The 21644-nt window shown below is 40.4% G+C and overlaps 1 protein-coding gene across 1 annotated transcript in view; it reads left to right on the top strand.

The window, feature by feature from the left end:
* IQCH (IQ motif containing H) overlaps window positions 1-18257 on the top strand; it is a 72725-nt gene extending 54468 nt beyond the window's left edge. Inside the window, exons 19-23 of the mRNA XM_075159722.1 lie at window positions 8694-8861; window positions 12000-12125; window positions 13530-13591; window positions 16452-16560; window positions 17934-18257. Of these exons, the coding sequence (XP_075015823.1) occupies window positions 8694-8861; window positions 12000-12125; window positions 13530-13591; window positions 16452-16560; window positions 17934-18035 (567 nt within the window). The 3' untranslated portion in view covers window positions 18036-18257. The remainder of the gene's footprint in view (window positions 1-8693; window positions 8862-11999; window positions 12126-13529; window positions 13592-16451; window positions 16561-17933) is intronic.
* The last annotated feature ends 3387 nt before the right edge of the window (window positions 18258-21644 follow it).

The following is a 21644-nucleotide window of genomic DNA, read 5'->3' as shown; positions in this document are numbered from 1 at the left end:
GTGAGAGAGAGATTACACAAAAGATTGTGCTCCTGAAAGCACTATTTTTTGGGCAAACAAGAAATCCTATTAGACTCTCAGAACAGTTGCTCACTAATTTCAGAAGTGCCCACTTTAATGCAGTAGCTGAAAGGCTCAGATACATTCCCTGGAAGTACAGTATACTTAGGCATTCTTTCAAAGTTATATTTTACAGAAAATATCATCCGATACATGATATTTTCAGTAAACCTAAAAATTAAATATATCATTGAACATCTGTTACCAATACACTCTGAGTATCTAAATACTTAAAAATCCCTGAAATGTTCATAAAGTTACATGCTACATAAATACAACTCTTTAAGAAATGTGAAGGGCCAAATAAGTGAAAACATATTTCTGCCTTTGCGGACGGAGCAGCTGTATGCTGCAGTAGATGCCTTCACACATGCTTCCCCATGCACTCGTGCGAAGGGGACTTCAGAGCAGAGGAAACGCACGCATGTACTTTGAGTTTCAGGCTCTTCGTCTGAAAGCCTTTAAAAATCTGTGTGTCATAAGCATTAAGTTAATTTTGATGAACAATTGTTTTAATGAACATTAAATTTGATTGAACAATGGGATATTGTTTATATTTTTAAAGATTGCTACTGTTAGCGAGTATTTTCCTTCAACACGCTTTTGTCATATTGCTGTGTTTGGAGCACTAGTAGCAAAGAGACTCTGCGTGATGGATGAGGAACAACGCATGTCTGTCAAACACACAAGTCAATGGGAATCCAGAGTGAATATAGAAATGAGAACGTAGTCTCTGGGTTGCTGTAGAGCTTTGTGCCATCACAGACACAGCGGTATCTTTATTCTGTTGCACTTCTTGCAGTCTCCACTGACCAAAAGGTGACAAGAGGGATGCTGTCCTCAGGCCCCGAGGAGCTGGGTGATGCTGAAACCTTTCAGATGTAAGGTACACTGCCTCCTATTTCCACTGGGCTTTCCATGTGCTTCTACTTGGTACCCAAGTCTCTCCCAGCTCCCTTTCCCTCGTCCTCACAGGGGAGCTTTTCAGTCTGTCATGGCGTGTGCAGTGCGAACTGGCCTGTTTGCCACTGCTTCTACGTACGGCAAGTAATTCAGAGACATCTACAGATTGTATCATCCTCCATCTACATATAGCTCTTCCTTAAATTATGATAGAACTGGAGGAGGCTGCAGTTTGCAACCGACAGCATTGAGGGTAGTGCCATGTAGGAGGATCTAACTCCTCTCTGACAGTCTTCACACCTCTCTGTCCTGCACGTTGTACTTCATTTCTTGCATTTCATTGTTTGTTTTGTGTGTAACTCTGAGGCTGAGATTGGAGTCGCAGTGCTGAGTTAGCTGAGGAAGGCGGCAAGGCAGAGCCTACCACTGCCCGCATCGCGCTCTGCACTGCCCACCCCGGAGCGCAGCGTGGGCTGTGCACGGCGAAGGCACCCATGGGATTATGCATCGGCTGCCACAAGCCGCCTGGCTGTGAGCACCCCGGCAGGGATCTGAGGGGCAGGGAAAGCTGGGGACTTGACACAATTCTCTGTTTGCCTCGGGAATCTATTTCTGTCTTGGTTATAAGCATCTGTGATTTGCTCCCGAGGAAAAGGGAGGTAGAGATACGCTGGTTTCGCTGTCTTGGGGGAAAAAGTGGAGGAGAAAAAGTAGGTGCATGTCTTGCACTGAATCGCTTCGGATTCCCACTCTATTTCCCAAGACTGATCTGTAAGAGCAAGGCCTTGACCCTTCGAAGTGAAATCTTCCACAGTATTGACTGAATGCTGCTCAGATCCCAACTTGTCAAGGAGCTGCAACTAAGTAAGTCCATTTAATTGAGTGGGACTGCTTAAATGCATAAACTTACTTACATCCATAGATTTGTGGACAGATAATTTGGAGAAGGGGGTCATAAGTCACCTTTTTCATCGGTCTGATAGCTTACACAGCCTCGTTCCTCTCGCAGCAATAGTGAGAGGACACTGGATTAAGTTCAGTTTGGGCACAGACGAAAAGATGAGGCAGAACATACCAAAAAGAGAATTATAGAGCTGGGAAGGTTTAGGGTGGGTATTCTCCCTCCGTTCCAGTCCAGTGGCTTAAAAAGACCCTGAGGAGGATGGCTTCAGGGCTGCCAGCCAGCGTCGGCCATGCAGGCAGGTCTGGAGTTAGGAAGAGCAGAGTACAGATGTCTCTGAAGCCCATCGGTCCACTCTGGCGTTACAGTTTAGTTAATGCTTTGAGGGATGCTTTCGGTGGGATGCACTCTTCTCTATTCACATATGCGTCTTAAGATTTCTTCAGACAGAATGTAGCATTTTCTATGTGTTATTTTCAAACAAGAGCCACAGTGTTTTCATTAACCATCTTCCAATCTTATATTCAGCAGGATAGAGGTTAGAGCCAGTTCGAGGGCCCTAAAATTTAAGTTTTTGGGCCAGCACCAGACCATCCCAGCAGCTGCCACGAGATGGCAGCCGGATAAGATCCTGTCTGTGATCGCTGCTGAAATAATCAATTCTACTGCGAATTTTAAAAGTCATAAAAGAAGCTCTCTTTTCAATGCCCAAGTTGCATTAATATTTTATTAATTGACATTTTTACAGTGTCATTCAACCACTTCTTTAAAAATAGCAGGTGTGCTCTTTACAATAATTCAGGCATCAATACTAGATGCAGATAAAACAGTTAAACTGGAGAAAGAAAAGCTATAATTTAGTAACTCTTTAAGAATTTATGTTTCCTTCCCTTATCAAGTTTACGTTTTAAAACTGAAGCATTTTTATGGCAGTTGTAAAGAATTACACTATAATTGTGACTTTATTCACTTGAGATGTCTTTACCGTGAAGCGCAGGCTCTTAAGCTGTGCATGCTGAAGGAGAGCGTCTCCTGGCAGCACTTGGCAGCCTGTGTAAAAGGGAGCAACTCCAGACTTTGTCGTATTTCCTTGGACAAAACAAGCCAGTAAGTCTTGCAGGATGTATTTCCAACTATTTTTTTCCAGTGGTGGGATTCTGGAAAGTCCTAACCTGTGCTTTGCTTAGCTTAATCTAAAACCACTCATAAGACTATCTAAAATCTTAACTACTGCCTCTACTTTTTTTTTTTTAACCATAAGTCATAATAAAAACCCAGATCTGATTGTCTTTGAACTTTCATTTGTTGTTTGAAAATCAAGTATCAGTTCTAGACTTCACAAGTGAGCTCTGTCCCAGTTTAATTTCTGAACACTTAAGTGTCCTGAGAGGCCCAAAATCTCAAGTTAAAGCTCCTTATGTTATGCTAATTTCCCATGCAATCCTATCAGGATGTGATAATCGTAAATACCTACAATTGCATACATGCCCTTATTGTATATCCTCAGAAAATGAGGATGGACTCAGGTAATAGATATTTGTTAATCTGTATGATGGTATCATTCTTTATCTTTACTTAAACTTGACCTTTGCACAGGCTGCCTTCTAACAGCGCCTGATTTACTGGAGGAGATGATAATTCATCTGGTTATTAACTGTCTGACCTCCACAGACATTGCTTTATAGACTATGGAAATATATTCATAAAATAAAATAATTTAAAAAAACCCAACCACAAAACACCACAGCTCAGATTTTCAAGGCGTTCTAGAAGCTTTTGACACCCATTTTATATTATTTCAAAGGAAAACCTGTTGCAATCCAATAGATGTTACTAGAGAGCTGAACCTAAATGAACTTTCTAGCCTGCTAGAACAGCCCAAACCATAAGTAGCTCTGATGTTTCGTTTGTTCTGCCTGTGCTTGGAGCTCTGTGGAGCTTTAAACTGCTTTGAAGATTATGTGCCACAAAGGTGGAGTTGGGTTGATGTTTCTGAGAAATGTTTTCATTCGTTTTGGGTGGTTTGGTTTTTTTTTTTTTAATAGATGGCAGGAACAGCTACTATTCTATGTCTTGAGACAAAGTGAAAAGCCTTTAATTGATTGCAGTAGGCTCACATTTCTGCGTGTAGGTTTTTTTCAGTTAAAGTCTGGCACGGATGGAAATGTCACATCCTGCTTGTTTTACTGGGAGGATACTCCTCCCTTTGAAACGGGAACCTTGTTGGAAAGCGGTGTTCCTTGTAACACTAGGCATTGCCAGAAACTATATCAAGACCTGTTCTTCACTGCTTTTATCTGATGCTGTTTACTTTTCTTTAGAGCTCACGTAGTGCCACTCTTACCTTTCCCCCCCCGACTTCTGCATTGGTTTCAACTGCTTCTACATTTCACAGTTTTCAAAGGCACTAATAGTGGGAGTCTGCCTGAGCTCCTTCTAGTTACCGGTGGTAATGTCAAGAATGACGAGTGCCCTTTTAGTTGCCATATACAATCTAGTGCTATAAAGTATGCAGGAAACCAAAGAATACGTGGCTGAAGCCTTCAATCCAGTTCCAGTGACGGTGGGGAGCGGTGCTGGAGGTCTGCAAATGGCATTCCCTCTTCCGCACACGGTGCTCCGTGCCTTTGAGCTGCTGGAGGAGCCGTCTGTGGAATCAGCTCTACTGCCAAAGTCTCCGTCATCCTTCAGAGAGACTATTCTTTCAGTTGAAGAGTCATGTCTCCATTTGGGGTGACTGGTGCCACTTCTATTAATGCTGCTTTCTTCTCCACCGTACCCTCTTTTCCGTGCCTACCTCTTTGCTCGCACGCTGCGTGATGCTTCATTAAGGCTGGCCAGCAGCATCAGGACTGCAGAACGGGAAGGAGCAGCCAAGCTGAGAGCTTCCTGTGCTCTGACATTTTAACACAGCAAAAGAAGCAGAAGAGAGAGCAATAGGTATGTCTAAATTATATTGCCCAAATTGGTCACATACATGTGATGCGTAGCTGCTCTTGCTCTAACATTAGATGTTTTTCTCAATTCCTGTTCTCCATATCTGCTGCTGACGGCAGCCCTAGCTATACTGATTTAGCCTAGTGCTCTGCATGCCAAAGAGCACTTCCAAAGCAATGGAAAGATGTGATCTTAGCATGAGCCTGATAACAGCTTCCCAGAAAATGAGACGTCATCAACTATGGAGTCCACCTAATTAGAATTCTTTAGACACAGATGTAAAGGATTCTGGTGCTCCTTTCTTTGTTTATTACAATTAATTTTAGGTCATTACACTCAAGGGACACCTGCTAACTTCAGTATGGTCGACATATGCTTAGTGTGATATAATGAGCTACCCCTTTCCATCTGGGAATGTATATTGCTATATTATTGGTGAAAGGTGCCAGACTGATAGAGCCAGCACACAGATGTCCACTGCCTACTTCCAGAGTAAGAGCACTATATGCAGCTGCATAGCTGTTGTCTTCAGACGGCTCCACCGGCCAGGCTCAGGCCTGCCGAACTTCCAGCCTTGCTCAAAACTACCAAAAATGTTGCCTATTGCCCGATCGCTGTAATTTTGCAAAGAGCACTTGTGACCTTGCACAAGTGCTAAGAGCACTGGTGAACTGGAATGGGACTTAGAAATTGTTTCATTGAAGAATTCAGTCAACTAGTTACTAATGATCTGGCCTGCGTTTGAACTAATAAAATGGGAAAAAATTATCCATGAAAAGAAAGTTGGACCCATTGCCCAGGCCCTGTGTCTTTCCCGTTTCTGTAGCGGTGCAAAGGGGATTTAAAGGGCACTTCTGGATTTCCATGGCAAAAGGGAATCCCCTGCTAGGATAAAGCTGGGAGCTTATGCCATCTGATCCTTCTTCCTTTCTCCCCACGTTAGGGATGTTCTGGGACACATCCAGGGCAGAAAGGGACATGGCCACTGTATAGTGTTCTCTGACAACCCTGAGCCAGGAAAAGGATCCTTGGGGTGATCCCAGCTGGCACACAGTGATGACCATTTGGCTGCTTTAACTTGCAGTAGGGGTGGTTCAGCCTCAGGCTCAGGCCCAGAATGAAAGGAGGTGGACAGATGGCTTCCAGCCATGTCTGCCTTCCTCCCCCTCGTGCTTGTGGAGATCTACACCCTATATTTAAAAAAGAAAAAAATACAATGACTTTACCTATGTAGAATGTGACTGTGACTGAAGCTTAAGCAGGCGTTTAGAGCTGTCCTTCCGTATAATGTTAAAGAGTAACAGGCAGGGAAGGGGATGGACAGCTTCCTTCGTTACACGGTAGGGCCATCAGTCCACCCTGTTGGTCTGAGCCCTTAATTTTGTAGGCAATGGTATGAGGGTAGTTGGCCTGAGATGATGAAGCCACGTCCGAAACCACTAGCTGATACACTCTGAAAGTAAACAGAAACTCCTTAAACCAGTATTTGGTTGGTCTTATGATGTCCAGCACGAAAAAGCTTTTTCTCCTCTTGCCCGTGTTATAGCCCCTTCCCTGGGCAGAGATGAGGCTGGAGCCATCCCCTGGTGCAGGGATCTGGGAGCGCTTCTGCGCCTTCCCAGAGCAGCGACTGGGAACGTGCCAGCGGGGCGCTGGAGCCAGGTTGGCATGCTGGGTTTTTGTTCAGGTTATGTGAAACGTATCACACAAGCAATTAATGGGTCTCTTCTCTACATCTGAAATTAAAACAATATCACTTGCACATACTTTAATTTTTGTTACTGACAACATGGGATTTGTTGAGTAACTCTTGCAAAACGTATGTGCTATCCCACGTGTGGTACAGTTTGTCTGAATCTCTACCAGGGTGTAATGAATTTGTCTTGTGAAAGGCTGTTTATGTTTGCCAGGCTGCATTTTTTAATGCTTTAGCTGCTGTTAAATGCTCAACCCATTCTCTACACGGTGCCAGAACACAGCCCTTCTACTTACCCAGATGCACCACGGCCGCAGTGACGTCTTTGCTTAACTTCCGTGGTTTTTCCATCGCAGCTGTTTTATGGTCCACCTTCAGTCAAACTTGCCTCCTGCCCCTCTGTTTGTGCATCAACAAAGCCTCCAGAGAGTGCTGGTGTGGACTTTAAGGTTAGAGCGACGCAGGTGTAATATCATTAAGAGCGACCAGTTCACTTTGAGCTAGTGAACAGTCCTGGGATATCCAGGATTTTCAACAGTCCCTGGTCCCCTCACGTAGGCCTGCCATCTCTTTCTGGGGGCAAAGCTTTAACTAAGAATCCAAAACCCAACTCAAACAAGGTTCAAGACACATTGGCTGTTACTGATTTGGTGATAATATTTATGGAAATTAATGTAAGGCTTCTACAGTATGTATAGTTTGTAATTACTATTCAGCTCATTGAAAAGATTAGCACATCCTGGAAAAGTACAAATCGATATGAAAGTTCCTTCCTGTCTTGCAGAAGTGATGATAAAGAATAAATTATTGAAGAAAATTAAGCATTATAATTGGGGAATATTCCCCTATTACTAAGTAAAGCCAGCCATTAGCATCCGATTTGCATTTTATACCATGCAGCAGGAAATATTTAAGTTGACAAATAGGATATTTAATACAGCAACAGATACTTGGCAGTTAGATATTAACAACTGTTACTGATGTGATTTATTCACCATTATAAAAAGGGCATTACTATGTGCATATGATTCAGAAATTAACTCCAGTTTACCAAGAGGCCTTGACTGCCTGACCCCTTAATATCCTTATAATGACGCCATTTACCATTCAAAGGCTTATTCAAGTCACTCACTGCTAGATTTGTTTTAAAGAGGTCCACTGTAGGGCAGATATTTGTGTGCGTTAACATTTCTCATTGGCGTAGTAGGCACAAGCATTTTTTAAACGGGAAAAACTCATGGGTAAAACCATGCTCGGGTTACTGGGGGCAGAGGAGCCTCGCAGAAGCAATCCACGGTACTTCCTTCTGCGACACCCTCGGCATGGACTGGCCTCACAAATCCTGCCTGACTTCTACGTGCTTTAATGCTCTGAAACCTTCTTGCGGTTGATACGAACCTTTTATCACCGCCTGCAAGTATGTCCTGCGCATGGGCGGGGTGGGCTTCCCTCCCGCCTGCCTGTGGGACATGTTCCACTGGTGGCCCCCCGGACTTATGGTCTGATTTCTTGTGCAGTTATGTGAGCATAAATCTGAATCAGCACCACGAAACAGCGGTGTGAGTGGAAGCAGAACCATGCCACAAGTCGTATGGTTTTCCACGTGCCGAAGTATCCGCTGTTTGATAGGGCCGTGTATTGCAATGGGAACGGGCTTTGCTCAACCCCTGTGATGACCGATACAGATTCCTACACACGGGTTCCATGCTTCCCTACACCTTTTACTCAGTTTAGCTTTGCCTTCTGGAACTTCCCTTTTTCTATCTCAAAATACCTATTTGTAACTCAAGATTGACTTTATTTGACCTTAATTATTCTTCAGCTGATAAATGCAGGTATGATATTTAGTATTTAGATAATTACCTATTTACACCTGTTGAGCTCATCTACCTACTTTTTCTAATTGTTGCTAAAATCCTGGTAGTACAGGTCAGTGTTTTGTCCTTAGCCTTCCAGTTTTCTCTGAAAAGTTGCTTTTGAAGTTACATAAGAATTCTGACTGTCCCCTTTTGGAAGTGGTTTATCACTGCCAATGACGACCAGCACAAGGAAGCCGTGAGTATGCGTACCAACATGCATGAAAATAAAGGCATAGATGTTCCTTTACATGATTGCTGAGTTTCACCCTTCTTCTTCTCTTTTTTTTTTTTTTTTTTTTGTTTTTAATTTTAATGCACCTGTTTGTGTTTTGATTAGGTATGGGCAACAGACCTTGACCTTTGCTATAGTGACCAGCTGGCCTTCACTCAGCTCATGTTGTACGTGACAGATGGAAATCTGGATTGTCACTCTAGCCGCTTTGAAGTATCTCTTGGTTCAAATAAAACGAAAAGCCAACGTATTCAGCGTGAGGAGACAAAAACTGTAAGCAGCTATTTGTTTACAAATAAAATTATTAATGTAAACTAACGAAAAGTTAAAATCTGTCCCAGATCACTGTTCTCGAGGAGCTGAATCTGCTCCTTTCAGATCTTAAATTGCTACTTTTAGATTTTACAAGGTTAATAAAGTAAACACGATACCATCACATTAGAAATCAAAGGAAAGGTTCTGGATGCTTATGGGTACCTGAGTATTCATCCTTCGTACTCAGGAATATTGATTTGTGGTAATAACTAACTTCTAAGTATTTCAAGTAGTTTTCAAGTTGTAAAAAATGTGGTAATTCATATGTTGCAAGTAAAAGAAAGGAGGTGAAAGCACTGCCCTGATTATAGGAGTAACTTAAAAGCAGTCAAGAAAAAATCTGAGCCTTCAGCTCATAAGCTCCGATTTGGGATCAGAAGTTAGAGCACTGAAGTTCTACACCAGCTTTGTACTTTCATGCACAAAACTGAGGATAAAACAATCAGGGCTACATCTGCAGAAGGATTTGGACACCTACATCCCTCCCAACTCTCACTCGAGTTAAATCCAAATGTTGGTTCTCAGAACCTTCATTCAGTTCTGCATCCATCTAACGGTTCAGTATTAATATTCAGTATTAATTATTCAGTATTAATTATGGACATAGTCATTTGAACAGGAAGAAAAACTTACAGACCCTAACCGAGGTGAGTTCCCCAAGCAGAAATATGCAGTCACACATCCCCTGCTTGCTCCCTCCGGACCAGAGTTACAAAGCCCAAGGGGGAGAAGCACCCGTCTGCAACACCAAGCAAGATAGCTGAGCCCTGAAGAGCCCCGCTCAGTATTTCTGTTTTCCATTGCCAGGAAAACAGAAATACTGTTCTGTATTTCTGTTTTCCATTGTTCAGCCACACTCGGCGTCACATGCTGTGAATTCACGTGTGCTCGGCTCTCCGTGGGTGTCGCACACACAGCCGAGGTGCTCAGGATTGTAGGTTTAGGTACTGAAATGAGGAGTGTCGTGGCACTTGCTTCTTGTGGATCTCACCGTTCATCTCTCTGAAAACTCTTAAGATTGTGTCCATAATGGTGCCTCCCAGGGATGTGATTTTAAATAAGATGATATCTGTGTATTGCTTTGACATCCTTATAAACACAGTCACAGAAGCATGTTAACATACGACTTGCTTATTATGCTGCTTTGTTAAATTAGATCAATCTTGGTGCAGGATTTAATATGTCTCTGAACCTTGAGACTGTCCCTCTAAAAAGGGCAGAAAGGCCTTTAGAAAAGTCAGAGAATAAGAAATGTGTATATAAGTACATGTATATATACACATATAGATACAAAACAGATGCCGTCTGACAGATTTTGACAGAAGATTCACAACTCCCTTTTTTTCATACATAGAGGAGGAATGTAGCACCATTCCAAAAATGTCATGGAGCTATAATTTAGAGGTTAATGAGCTCTTGATCTATTGTTCCTGTCAAGCAACCACTTTTAGTTGGAGAGAAGTAAATTAGATATGATTAGTCCCAGTAGAACAAGTTTTAGAAATGAAAAGTAATCAAGTAGCAACTTTTTTTTAATTAAAATTCTGTCAGAATTAACATAAATTGTCACCATATCCTTTATTTGTCATCTTTCTGTATTTCTGAGGTTTTTATCTCCTTAAGAGTTAACTACAAAAATGCACTCTCTCAGGAAAATATCTTTAGAAAAAGAAACAAACAAACCAAGAGACAAATGCTTTTACAGCATATGATCTGTAATGAATGATTAAGTAAAACACTTTCTGTAAAATTATGATGTTAATAATGATTCTGTCCCTTTTAATTTATTATATATTCTCAACCCTGGTAGGTTTGATTTTGATAAAATGGAGCAGCAACTGAGTTTGTGTGATGATTTTATTTTTAGAAATCCTTCTTTGAAAGAACAAATTTCCTAGATACTGCTGCTACTGTAATTATGTACAAAACCAATCACTCATTATAGTTAGGATACATTATCTTCTAGACAGATGAGGCTAAATAAGCAACACATTAATAATTCATACTGCAGTTCATTATGCATGTGTATGCATGCTTTGTAGCTGAAATAAGCACCTCATCAACCTGATGCCAACCCTTAAACAATAGTTCTGTGTTATTGCAGCCACATTCAAGTTTACGCTTGTTAAACTGCTACTTGGATTATTTTATCAAGCATTCATTTATTTGTGGTCTCCTACTGCAGAGAACAGATTTTGGAAGCTCCTTTTTTAAGTTAATGACTTGAGCAATGGGTGTTATTAATTCTCAGAATATTATAAACATGATTAATTTTCAGGCAGAGATGTATTATGTAAGGACTTCAACTATGTCAACTTAAATGAGTCAATGTCAAAACAAATATCATTTTAGAAAAAATACTGTAAATTACATGCTTCAGCGTGCAGTATCCCACTCTGAATGAACAGTCCAGTATTAAAAATAACATCACTGGAAAGCCTTGGTTTAGGAGAACGTCTCTATTCAGTTCTACTCAATGCAACATCTCCATTCTTTTGCCCTAAGCACTGATAAGAGTTTAAACTCAAACGCAGTGCTGATTTTTATCCATAGCATGAACTCCACTGGTATCACTTGTATTGCTCCTTGGAGTCACCGGGCCGAGTCTCCTCAAAGACTTGCCGGAAAAATTATGCACGCTACTGCTGTAGCAGAATACTCAGTCTTGGAGAAACCCAATTTCAAAAACTACCGAGTATCCGCTTTGGAATTTCTGCTATTGAGAAGAGCTGACTCTAGAAACACGTATGTTACCACAGGACAGGATGGATTCAGAGGATCCACTGAGAATGATTTCACAGGGCTCAGTTACCAATGAAGCTGGGAAAATATCAAAATGTGGTTCATAAAGAGTGAGTGATTCTGTAGACCTGATCTATAATATAAGGTTTTACATACAGTGTGAGGTGAGGATTTAATTTTTTTGCATGGAAATGTCTATGTTCAATAGACATTGTGATGAACAGGAATTCCTCCAAATGGAATCTTACTGCACACTTACATGAGTTCACGGAGAAAAAGCAATTTAAATAGTAAATTGTTGGTTTCTGATATAAACTGGTATGAAAATAAAGAATCTGGTGTTGTTTTCTCTAGCCTTCTCCAATAAGCAACCGGTGTGCAGTAGCAAGCAGTCAACTGAGGCACTCCAGCCTTTCAGTAACCTACTACAGCGTTCTCCTCCAGATGTGTAAAGCTCGTGGCGTTGGATTTGACCTCCAGGTATGAATGGGAGAGATTAGAAAATGTGATATTCACTCTGCATAATTTTTGTATGTAAATTCTAATATGGTGAAATCACTTAGCACAATGTAAAGTTTAAGTGTTCTGTTTAGCATAATATAATGTCTAAGTGTTCTGTGAAAAACACAGCAAGGTGTTGCTCTACGGTTTTGCTGAAGAGGACTTGGTATCATCAGAATTGAGTTTATTTTAAATTGTTTTCGTGACGCTAATTAATGAACTCTGAATTGCATAAAGGTTTTCAGTAGTTCCTGCAAAAATTAGTCTAATATTGTAACACTTACCTGTCAGCTTACTATAGCTGGGGTATAAGTCTTGAAGAACGGCAGTACTGAGATATCTCTGATTTGGCTAAAGACTGGAAGCAGCGAAGGATGAAGAGTACTACAACGTGTTCATGTTACACAATAGGGAGCGAGACGGTGTCTCTCGGAGGCTACGGAGAGAATGCTGTCCCGGCGGGTTTGTTCGCACGGCTCTGCGGGCAAAAAGGATTATGGCAGTCAGCCAGGAGCTGTGCTTGGGTTTAGGACCACGCTAGCACTGAGTTTTCATGAGAGCACTGGCCATCATATGGCCCTTTCATGCACCTCCGCACCCATAAGAGAAGATAGACCTTCAGAGGCCAAGAGGTCGGGTGATAATGGAGAACAGAAAGAGGAATGAAAAAATGAAAATGCACTTTGCTAGCAATGGAAGCGCTTAAGGCTTATGAACAGAATTGTAGAAGAATGAAATGTAAACGAGTTTAGAAGATGTTACATGAGACGGAATAGCAGATAGAGATTTCCGATCCTAGGGCACAGGGAAATGCGGAGTTTTACGTGTTTTCTCAGTAGAGACCCTGCCCAGGGATGGCACCTGTTCGTGAGACCTCTCACAGTGACATGCGATAACTGTCGCTCAGCTCATCTGAAAATCAAACTGTCAGTTTTGCTGCTGACCAAACTGTTGCCAGTATCAGGCCCGTGCTGAACCAGAGCAGAAGGTTAATGAAAGTTCCTGCCTGATATATATCTAAGGCGGAGTAAAACATTTACCAACAGGAAAACCTGAACATATTTTCACTCTTTCAAGTGTGTGTAAGGCTTTTAGGGGTTAACCTGTCTCTTGATAAAAATAACTGTGTAAGGAGATAGTTTTTCAGATACTTATGACCATCTCTTCCTAGTTTGGAACAAAAATATTTGCTATTGAATAGACTCTACCGTATGTATTGTATTTACATAAAGTTAATGTATTCTCTATAATAAGTTAGTTAGAGCAATAATCTACTTACACTGAGCAATAATCCATTACACACAATTCAAAACTAGCCTTTCTTTATTATAATTATCACCATTTTAAGAACAATTAAATCACCGTTGTCTTTTTATTTAACAGGAAAAACAGGGAACAGTTTTTCTATTGTATGAAGATCAGAAGCGATACAGATTGGGAATGATGTAAGTACACACTGTCAGCGCCACAGTCTGATAAGCAGCTGGGAACACAGTTGATCTGGAGGGAGAGACACCACGGTGTGTGCTGGCTTGGGCTCTGACAAAGGTCACGAAGGAAACGAACAATCTGAACACCATGCACTCAAGTTCGCTCTACTGTTCAAAAAAGTAAGGCTGGCCTTCTGAAAAGTTTTAGGGAGGCTTTTGGTAATAAAAGCATTTGGTAATAAAAAAAGAAAAGTAGAGGAATCTGCTTAGATCAAAGCCTGACTCTATTGCAGACTGAAGACCTACTCAATTAGCTTTACAAGAGCTAGATTCATTTCAATGGCAATCTAGCTGTGAGAGCACGTGGATTAGCACAGGCTTGCTTTTACAGGCAACATTATTAAAAACCTAACTATACATGATGCAAAGAAGGTTGAAGTTTAATGCCTTTTTATATTGTTCTTCACAAAGTGATCAATGGCAGTCAGGCAACAGCAGATCTGATAGTTTAGTAATTATTTAGACACATGAGACTCTCCTAAGAAGTCTAAAAAAGCATAATCTGCACAAATCTAGTATACACTGATTTAAAACCTCTCCTCGGAGAGAATATACGTAAAGTTTACTGCTAAAATAGGAAATAATAAGTGAGGCGCTGAAATGGTCTGTTCTCAGTCTGTTCCGTATTCCTTTGATGCTGGAGCTATTTCATTAATGACCTGGATAAGAAAACAGCTTCCTTGAGTGCTGGATGTGACTGCAAGTATTTCAGAGGGCAGGAATAGAATTCAAAACGATCTCGACAAACTGAAGAAACAATATGAAAAATAGAATTACATTCAGTTGGAACCAGGTGCAAGAAATTACACTTAGATAGCAGTAATGAATACGAGGAACAACTAGCTTTGCAGAAAAGGATCTGTGAGTTACAGTGGCTTACAAACTGCCTGCAAGTCATGATGTCAGGATTCTATGGAAAAAGGTAAAGAACATATCCTGGGAGACACTGGAAATAATCCTTCCATTCTACTCAGAGAGAGGCGATGAAAAGGCTTAGAGTTCTAGAAAGCATGACTTACAAAGCAAGACTAAAGGGGGCGGGGGGAGGAGGCAGAAGTGAGATCTGCTAACAACCTTCAAGCACATAAAAAGCCTCTGCAGGAAACAAAAATCTGATTTCCCTGTCTTTGGTAGTAGGGCAAGAAGAAATGAACTTAACTTGCAGCAAGAAAGATTGGTGTTTAGCATAAGAAAAATTTCTGATAGTAAGGGAAGTGAAGAACTAATTAGATTGTTTGGTGCGGTCGTCATTGACAGTGTTTAGTAACAGATTAGACAAACCTCTGTCAGGATGATATAAGCAGCATTGATCCTGCCCTAGCACAGGGAATGGACTAAATGAATCCTAAAGATTGTTCCTAGGGCTATGATTCTTTCAGCCTGTACTGAGCTCCTTGTGGATGAGGCTGTTGGCAGTGTACAAGTGAGGCAGATTTGCTTAAAGCTTAGATATTCCTATACTTTACTGCACTCACCTGTAGGCAGCTTTCATGATTGAGCTGTAAGATAAATTTGAAAGAAAATCACTATACAAGAACTTGTAAAATATCTATAGAAGCCATTTAAAAAGTGATTTAGGCATCTGAAAATGTTCATAAAGCCACTGAACTCTCCTAACAGCCCACTGATGCTGAAAGGTGAGCTCTTTCTTTCCCTGACCCCAGCTATGGAGCTCTCCTTCCTCCCGACCCTCCTTTTGCATTGTCCCTGGTACTTTTACACCTCTCCTTTTACACCCTGACTCAGCTCAGTAACTCAGCAGAAAGCTTTCTTTTATTGGATTGCTTTTCTGTGAGGCTAAGATAGAATCAGTCCAAGAGGGGCATGTAGTGAGCATGAGAGTTGTGCAAGGTAGATGGGGAGGAACTGAGGAGGGGAGAAGGACCTGCCCTTTTCAGAGCCAGTGAACTGTTGGACTGGCTGGTCCCTTTGGTGTGATTTCACTTTGTTAGCCACGTACCTTGGAAAATTGAGTCCTTAGGTTAGAAATACTGCATCCTGCCTACATTCTTGCTAACCCCTTTGGAACAATACATCAGTAGTTGTTCCCCCCCGTAAGAAACGTAACAACACCTCTTGGATCATCAGCTTGAATTGGCAGTTATTAATATATTACCAAAATACTCTCAAATATATTTGCCATACATTCTGATGCCACATTTGTCTTTGATCAGATTTTCAGTGCAATTTCATTATCTTAATTTGGAAATATTTTCAAGAATGTTTGAGCTTATAAAATCAGTGAAATACCTGAAATATCTATGTGAATTATCATCCATTTTACTACATTGGAGATCTAGTGTCAGTTCCCGTCAGTAAATGAGGTACATTCTTCCTTGGTATAATATCCTGTTCCATAAGATCGTATGTATTGAGAGTCTGTATGTACCACTGAGAAACCAAAGCCTCGAAAGCTACAACAATCTAAGAAATGCTGATACTGCTGAAATTTCTGCTTCAGATGTCTTTCACAAACTGCAGGCAGAAACAACAGCTCTTCTGAACTAATCGAGGTGTTTGAAGTGTTCTACTGTCTCAGTCCTAACTCAACGGTAGCCTTTTACTTGGAGTAGCTGAAACCTTACTGCTTACTTCTGCTAAGTTGATTAATAAAAATTATTTATTGCACAAATCCTTTCTGTTGACAAGTTAAAATGGAGCCTCATCTTTCATATCTCCCTGAAGATTGCCACCTTGTGAGATTGAAAATACTCATTAAATTCCATCACCAGACAGGCACAAATGAGAGGGCGATTGTTTTTAAGCATGTGAAGGGAATCATTGGTAAACTCATTTGTTTGGATATCATTAACAGAACAATCGGAGAGGATCTCCAGGGGGTCCTCATGACCTTTGCTCGCAATCTCTTCATCATCCATCAAGAAATATCAGCACCTAATATGCAAGGCGAGACCAATTTTAAGGTGAGGTGTTAATTAACTAACGATCCTGGTTAATTTCTGTACAAGGGCTGAAAATACCTCATGCTGTATCATAAACAAGTGCTAAACCATTCCTTTTTTATTGTTAGCGGTATGTATTTTACAGTGTCTGGGTCAATATAGTAAGTCTCCCAATGAACCTGTTAGTTAAATTTAAGTTTGAAACTTTTTCTTTGAAAAGAGACATACTTTAGCGAAATTATTTGTGACGTAACGCTTCTAATTGTCCGTTGTAAGAAGCAAAGGAGCTATTGGCACTGCCTCAGACAGTTCTGCCACAATTGTCCCTTTTATTTTAGAGGGACACCATCAAGGTAGGAATCTTAAATCAGAAACAAACTTCTCGGTTTATAATAGCTCCTCAGATTATTAACGCTGATTTCTTTTAAGCAGGCAGCCAGTGAGTACTTAATCCATTAGTTCACATCTTTCACCCCGCCATCAATTTCACAAGTCAATTTTGTTCCCAGTTTTCTCTGCTCTTCGAACCGCCCCGCAGTGCCCATCCCTGTGTGCCAGAGGATGCTCTGGGCTGCTGCGGGGGGAGGCAGGACAAAGCGCGGGGGCTTCTTACGCTGGGAACGTTCCCCCAGGAGTGCCCACCTTTACTCGGAAGCTCCTTTGTGACGACCTTGCTGGCAAAAGGAGACAGTAAAGCAATAATGAATCCAACCCCGTGCCCTGAAACAAGCACTCATTACAATGCTGCTTTTTGATTCCAGAGAATAGCTAAACTTTCCGGAGGGAGTTCTTTTGCTAAGCTGTATCACCTTTGACTTTATAAAAAGTTTCTAAGATCCTGTCTGCAGGCATTTTGTAGAAAGGTGAAGGGGAGCACTGTGTTACAGATTTGTATCTTAAATCGCATAACATAATTTATATCTGATCCTTTCCAGCGTTAACTCTGACTATATTTTCCTCTGGCAAGCAGAGTGTGAAATGACAGTTTTAGAGAAGATATAATTAAATTTCAATTACAGAATAAACAAACAAACAAACAAAACCCCCCTTTTTTCAATATGAGGGAGTGAAAAGCAACCATTGAAGAAAAATGTAAAAGGGAACTCTTCTTCATAGTGAGTTAACAATGATTTACATATGTGAAATAGAACACCTGTTAGTTAATTAGAAGTACAAATTGCAACAAATTGTATTTTTTATTTACCTGAGATTTGTACATATTTACTAATAATTCCCCCAACTGTCCCCACAGTAATAGTAAATTTAATTGATGCATCATGTCCTGTGTAACACTGGTTACCTTTTCAAGGCAAGTACTACCAGCTGTGCATTTTGGCGGCTAGATTTCATTATAATGCCCATTAAATAACTTGCATTCCTTGAATCTGTTGCAGATGGCAATTCAAGATATTGAAGCAATTCTAGGAATTACAGCAGAAAACAAACTGAAATTGGAAGAAGAGCAACCTTCGAAAGCAGATGCTCTGAAAGAATAGTTAACGGAAAATGTTTAAGTGCCTTATTCTTTATGCTTCTGGAAACACTTTCTCATCTGTAAGAACAGGTTTGGTTTTCCCTCTGCATTGGCATGTGAAGTAATATTAACTGAGACGATACATTTCCATGTTTTCCGAGTGCGGTATTTAGAGGAATATCCCTTCTTTCACAAAAATAAACTGTCGAAAAGCAGAGGATGATAATAAATTCCCCTGATGTTCATACTGTTGTTCCTGAAGCACATGATCTGTTTTTAAAATCTTATTCATGGAATACATAGAGGGATCACGCTGTCTTTGTCACTAAATCAGACTAGGAGATCGTACTCTCTTGAAAAGAGTCCTGTGACTCTAAGTTCCCTTTCAAACCTATTGCCTTCTAAAATACAGGCTTTTGACATGAGAGTAGGTCCAGTGTTCTGCCTATAAATAAATACACTTAAATGCCATCTTATTGGTAAGCCCAGCAACCCAGATTCCTCTTCCGAACTGATTGCCCGTATTGTTATCATTCCGCTATTTCTTTTGTTATCTACAGATTTTTGTAGCATATATTTTATGTTCATTTTCCAATTACCAAAAATAATAGTAATAGCACTAGTTCAACAATAGATTCTAAGAGGACCATTAGAATTATACTTGTACTATGATTCCCAGTATACTATGACTTTTGCGGACCTATCTGTCCATTAGATACATTCTATATTTCAGATACTGGTGACTTTTTTTGTCACAATTGCTGTGCACTGTTATGTTAAAGGACAAGTTACATTTGTAAAATTATCTTTATCCTTCAAATCTCCAATATCCCAACAGACAACACATTCTAAATTTTGCTATAGAAGAGTGCATCTTCTCCATTGGAAGGATACAATTGTCCCAAGCATGGCAAGTATCTTTGAGATTACTTCCCAAAAAGCTCAGGCAAAACCAGTTTTTAAGACAAATAATGAATGTGACCAAGCATTTGCAGCAGATGAGTGCCCAGTTTTTCTGATGCCCGAGTCTTTGATCCATTAGCTTCATACATTATCTTTTGTGTTAGCCTTTTTCTCTTCTACTTCGGTCACAGAAGTAATTCATTGCAGATGAGAACGTTTGCATAAATGCAACAATATACGCCAATAATACGCCAAAAAGCATAGTATACTTGCTTATTAGTTCTTCTAACAAGATAAATTTGTTCTCTGTTCTACTTTGAGGGGCTGCAGAATGGTATGTGGTTCTGACTTTTTCCTCAGCACGTTTATAATGCACTCTCTCCTATTTTACTGCTAAGAAGCTCTTTGTGGATTTCTCACCTAGCTTCATACCCAAGCTATGTAACGTCCCGGTTTGGTCAGTAGAAGCAATATCCTGGGGGAGAAGGAGGCAGAGGAGAGTACGGCAGTATCAACCCAGGAGTCAGCTAGTTTCTTAAGGGTTAAGGAAAACTAAGCCTTGATCCAAGCCAGAACAACATAAGGTCTGAGAGGCTCATTAGTTCACTGGCACTTAATAGACTGCAGTGTCCTAGGAGTAAATGAAACCTGCACTTTCTTACGTCTTTGTTCTGTTCTGACAAAAGAAAACTGTACCTGTTTTTGCAGGGAACAAGTGATCTGAAAGTTCCCATGGTGAGAGAGATTTCTCAGTATGTGCAAAGTGTGAAATGTATTTTGAGGAAAAAAAGTTTTTAATTACTATTAACACTTCTGAGTGTTGAGCTGATGGAAGGATTGAAACTGCTTTACAGTCTCTCACATTCAACTCCCATGCTGCTGGTGCCAAAAATGTATTTTTTTAGCAATACAGCAGATATAAAATTAAATTATAATCTTTATTTCTGACTTTTTTTTTTAATAGTCATAATAGAGTTCTTGAACTGTAGCTTGAATTTTAGCACTATTCAGAACATGATCTGGACTGGGGAGAAAACAGAGCAAGTGGGAATTGAAAGATAAAAGGTGGCCCAGGTGTGGCTGCTCATCAGAAATTGTCAAAGAATTCTGCAGCTAACGACAGCAGAAGCCCAAGCTGGCTCCCCAGCTGCAAGGTGTGGAGGAATGCTTGTGGAAGGAGATGAGGGGCAGTGGGGTTTGGCATCAACTGCAGAAGATGCAGACAATTAACATAAAGGTTTCGTGCTCCTGATGGGCCAGAGCTGCAAATGAAGATGTGCATTCACCTGACAGCACTTCATGGATCTTGTTTTTGCAAGAATTGACATGCTGTCTGTAGCACATGTGCTACCCATTTCAGGTCATTCTTCTGAGAGAACGTTACCTGGAGTTCCTACTGGAAACTGGGTCTCCCTTTTTAGATAGTTGGGTTTAAAGCCCTGCAGAAAGACGGCATTCAGCCCAAGTTTCCACATTCAGAATGACAACTCTGAGCACAGAGCAAAAAAGCAGTTCATCAGCACAACCACTTCCAGATGTCTTCTGAAATAAAGTATTCACCCTGCCCCTTTCCTGAAAAATCTCCAATACTTCATTCAAGTGGATAGGTCAGGAGAATTTACCACCTTCTGTCTAGGTTAAGGTAACAAATCCCTGGAATTTTAAAACTAACCTGGTCCTAAACATTCCACAGTGATTACCTAACGTCACTTCCCATTTAACAAATCCCCTATCATAGATCCTCTGTGCTTCGTTTTAGACTATGGATTTTGTTAAAGCAATGAGGCACTAAAAATTATGTTCTACAATTGTTGACAACTATCACGAATGTAATTTAATATATCATTTCGACTGAAGAATGGTTAGACTGGTTTTTAGCTTCATCACAAAGATGTGCATTTCAGGAGACTGTTTTCATGTACAAATGATCAGACTATACCAGAATCCAGTGAACACAGAGACCTGAACTGCACAACCAAATATTATTAACCGAAGACATTTGGAAGAATGCTTCATAATACTTCCAGCCTCATCTTTAGGGTGTTTGGTCATGATCCTTGCATACTTTTGAAGTATGCAATGTTTTGCTACGCATTTGTAAATACAGATGCTACTTCATTCCATTTGTAGTACACGTTGTGCAAGTAGAGGTGCATCTATGTTCTCTTAACCAGTGCGAGGTTATGCTGCCAGAGGCCGATGGATTTTTCCCTTCTTGCACTTTTAACAATAAGAGCAACACAAAGTTAACAGCAAAATATCTTGAAATAAATACTTTTAAAAAATCAAAGTAATTGTGGTATGTTCATTTTATAGGCAATATATATTTACTTTTGACGATGCAATATAAGAGCAGAATATCACCGATAAGGTGTAATACATTAGTTCAGCCCTTCACCATAGTGAGCCACAGTATCGGATTCCAACGTCTTTTCTATCCTCATTGTTGCCACTAATAAAGAAAGATATTAAAGCTAACTATATGCTCTATTAATTATAGGAAGGTGAACTTGAGTCAAATTTGTTACTGACGATGATTAATAATTACTGGGTCTACACACATGTAGTACATTACAGTAAATAAACAGGGTACATTGTTGGGTAGTAATTGATTAATTAGCACATTCATACTACATAGCTCAATGGTTTAAGATTGCTGAGTTTGAGATATTGCTTGCAATTATTAAAAGGAAAAATCTGTTTCCATTTCTCAGTCTACTCTTCTGTA

The sequence above is a fragment of the Calonectris borealis genome, chromosome 11, assembly GCF_964195595.1.
Source record: "Calonectris borealis chromosome 11, bCalBor7.hap1.2, whole genome shotgun sequence".
In the NCBI taxonomy this organism is placed as follows: Eukaryota; Metazoa; Chordata; class Aves; order Procellariiformes; family Procellariidae; genus Calonectris; species Calonectris borealis.
Note: the sequence above shows the minus strand (reverse complement) of the source record. Positions and strands in the feature narration are given on the sequence as shown.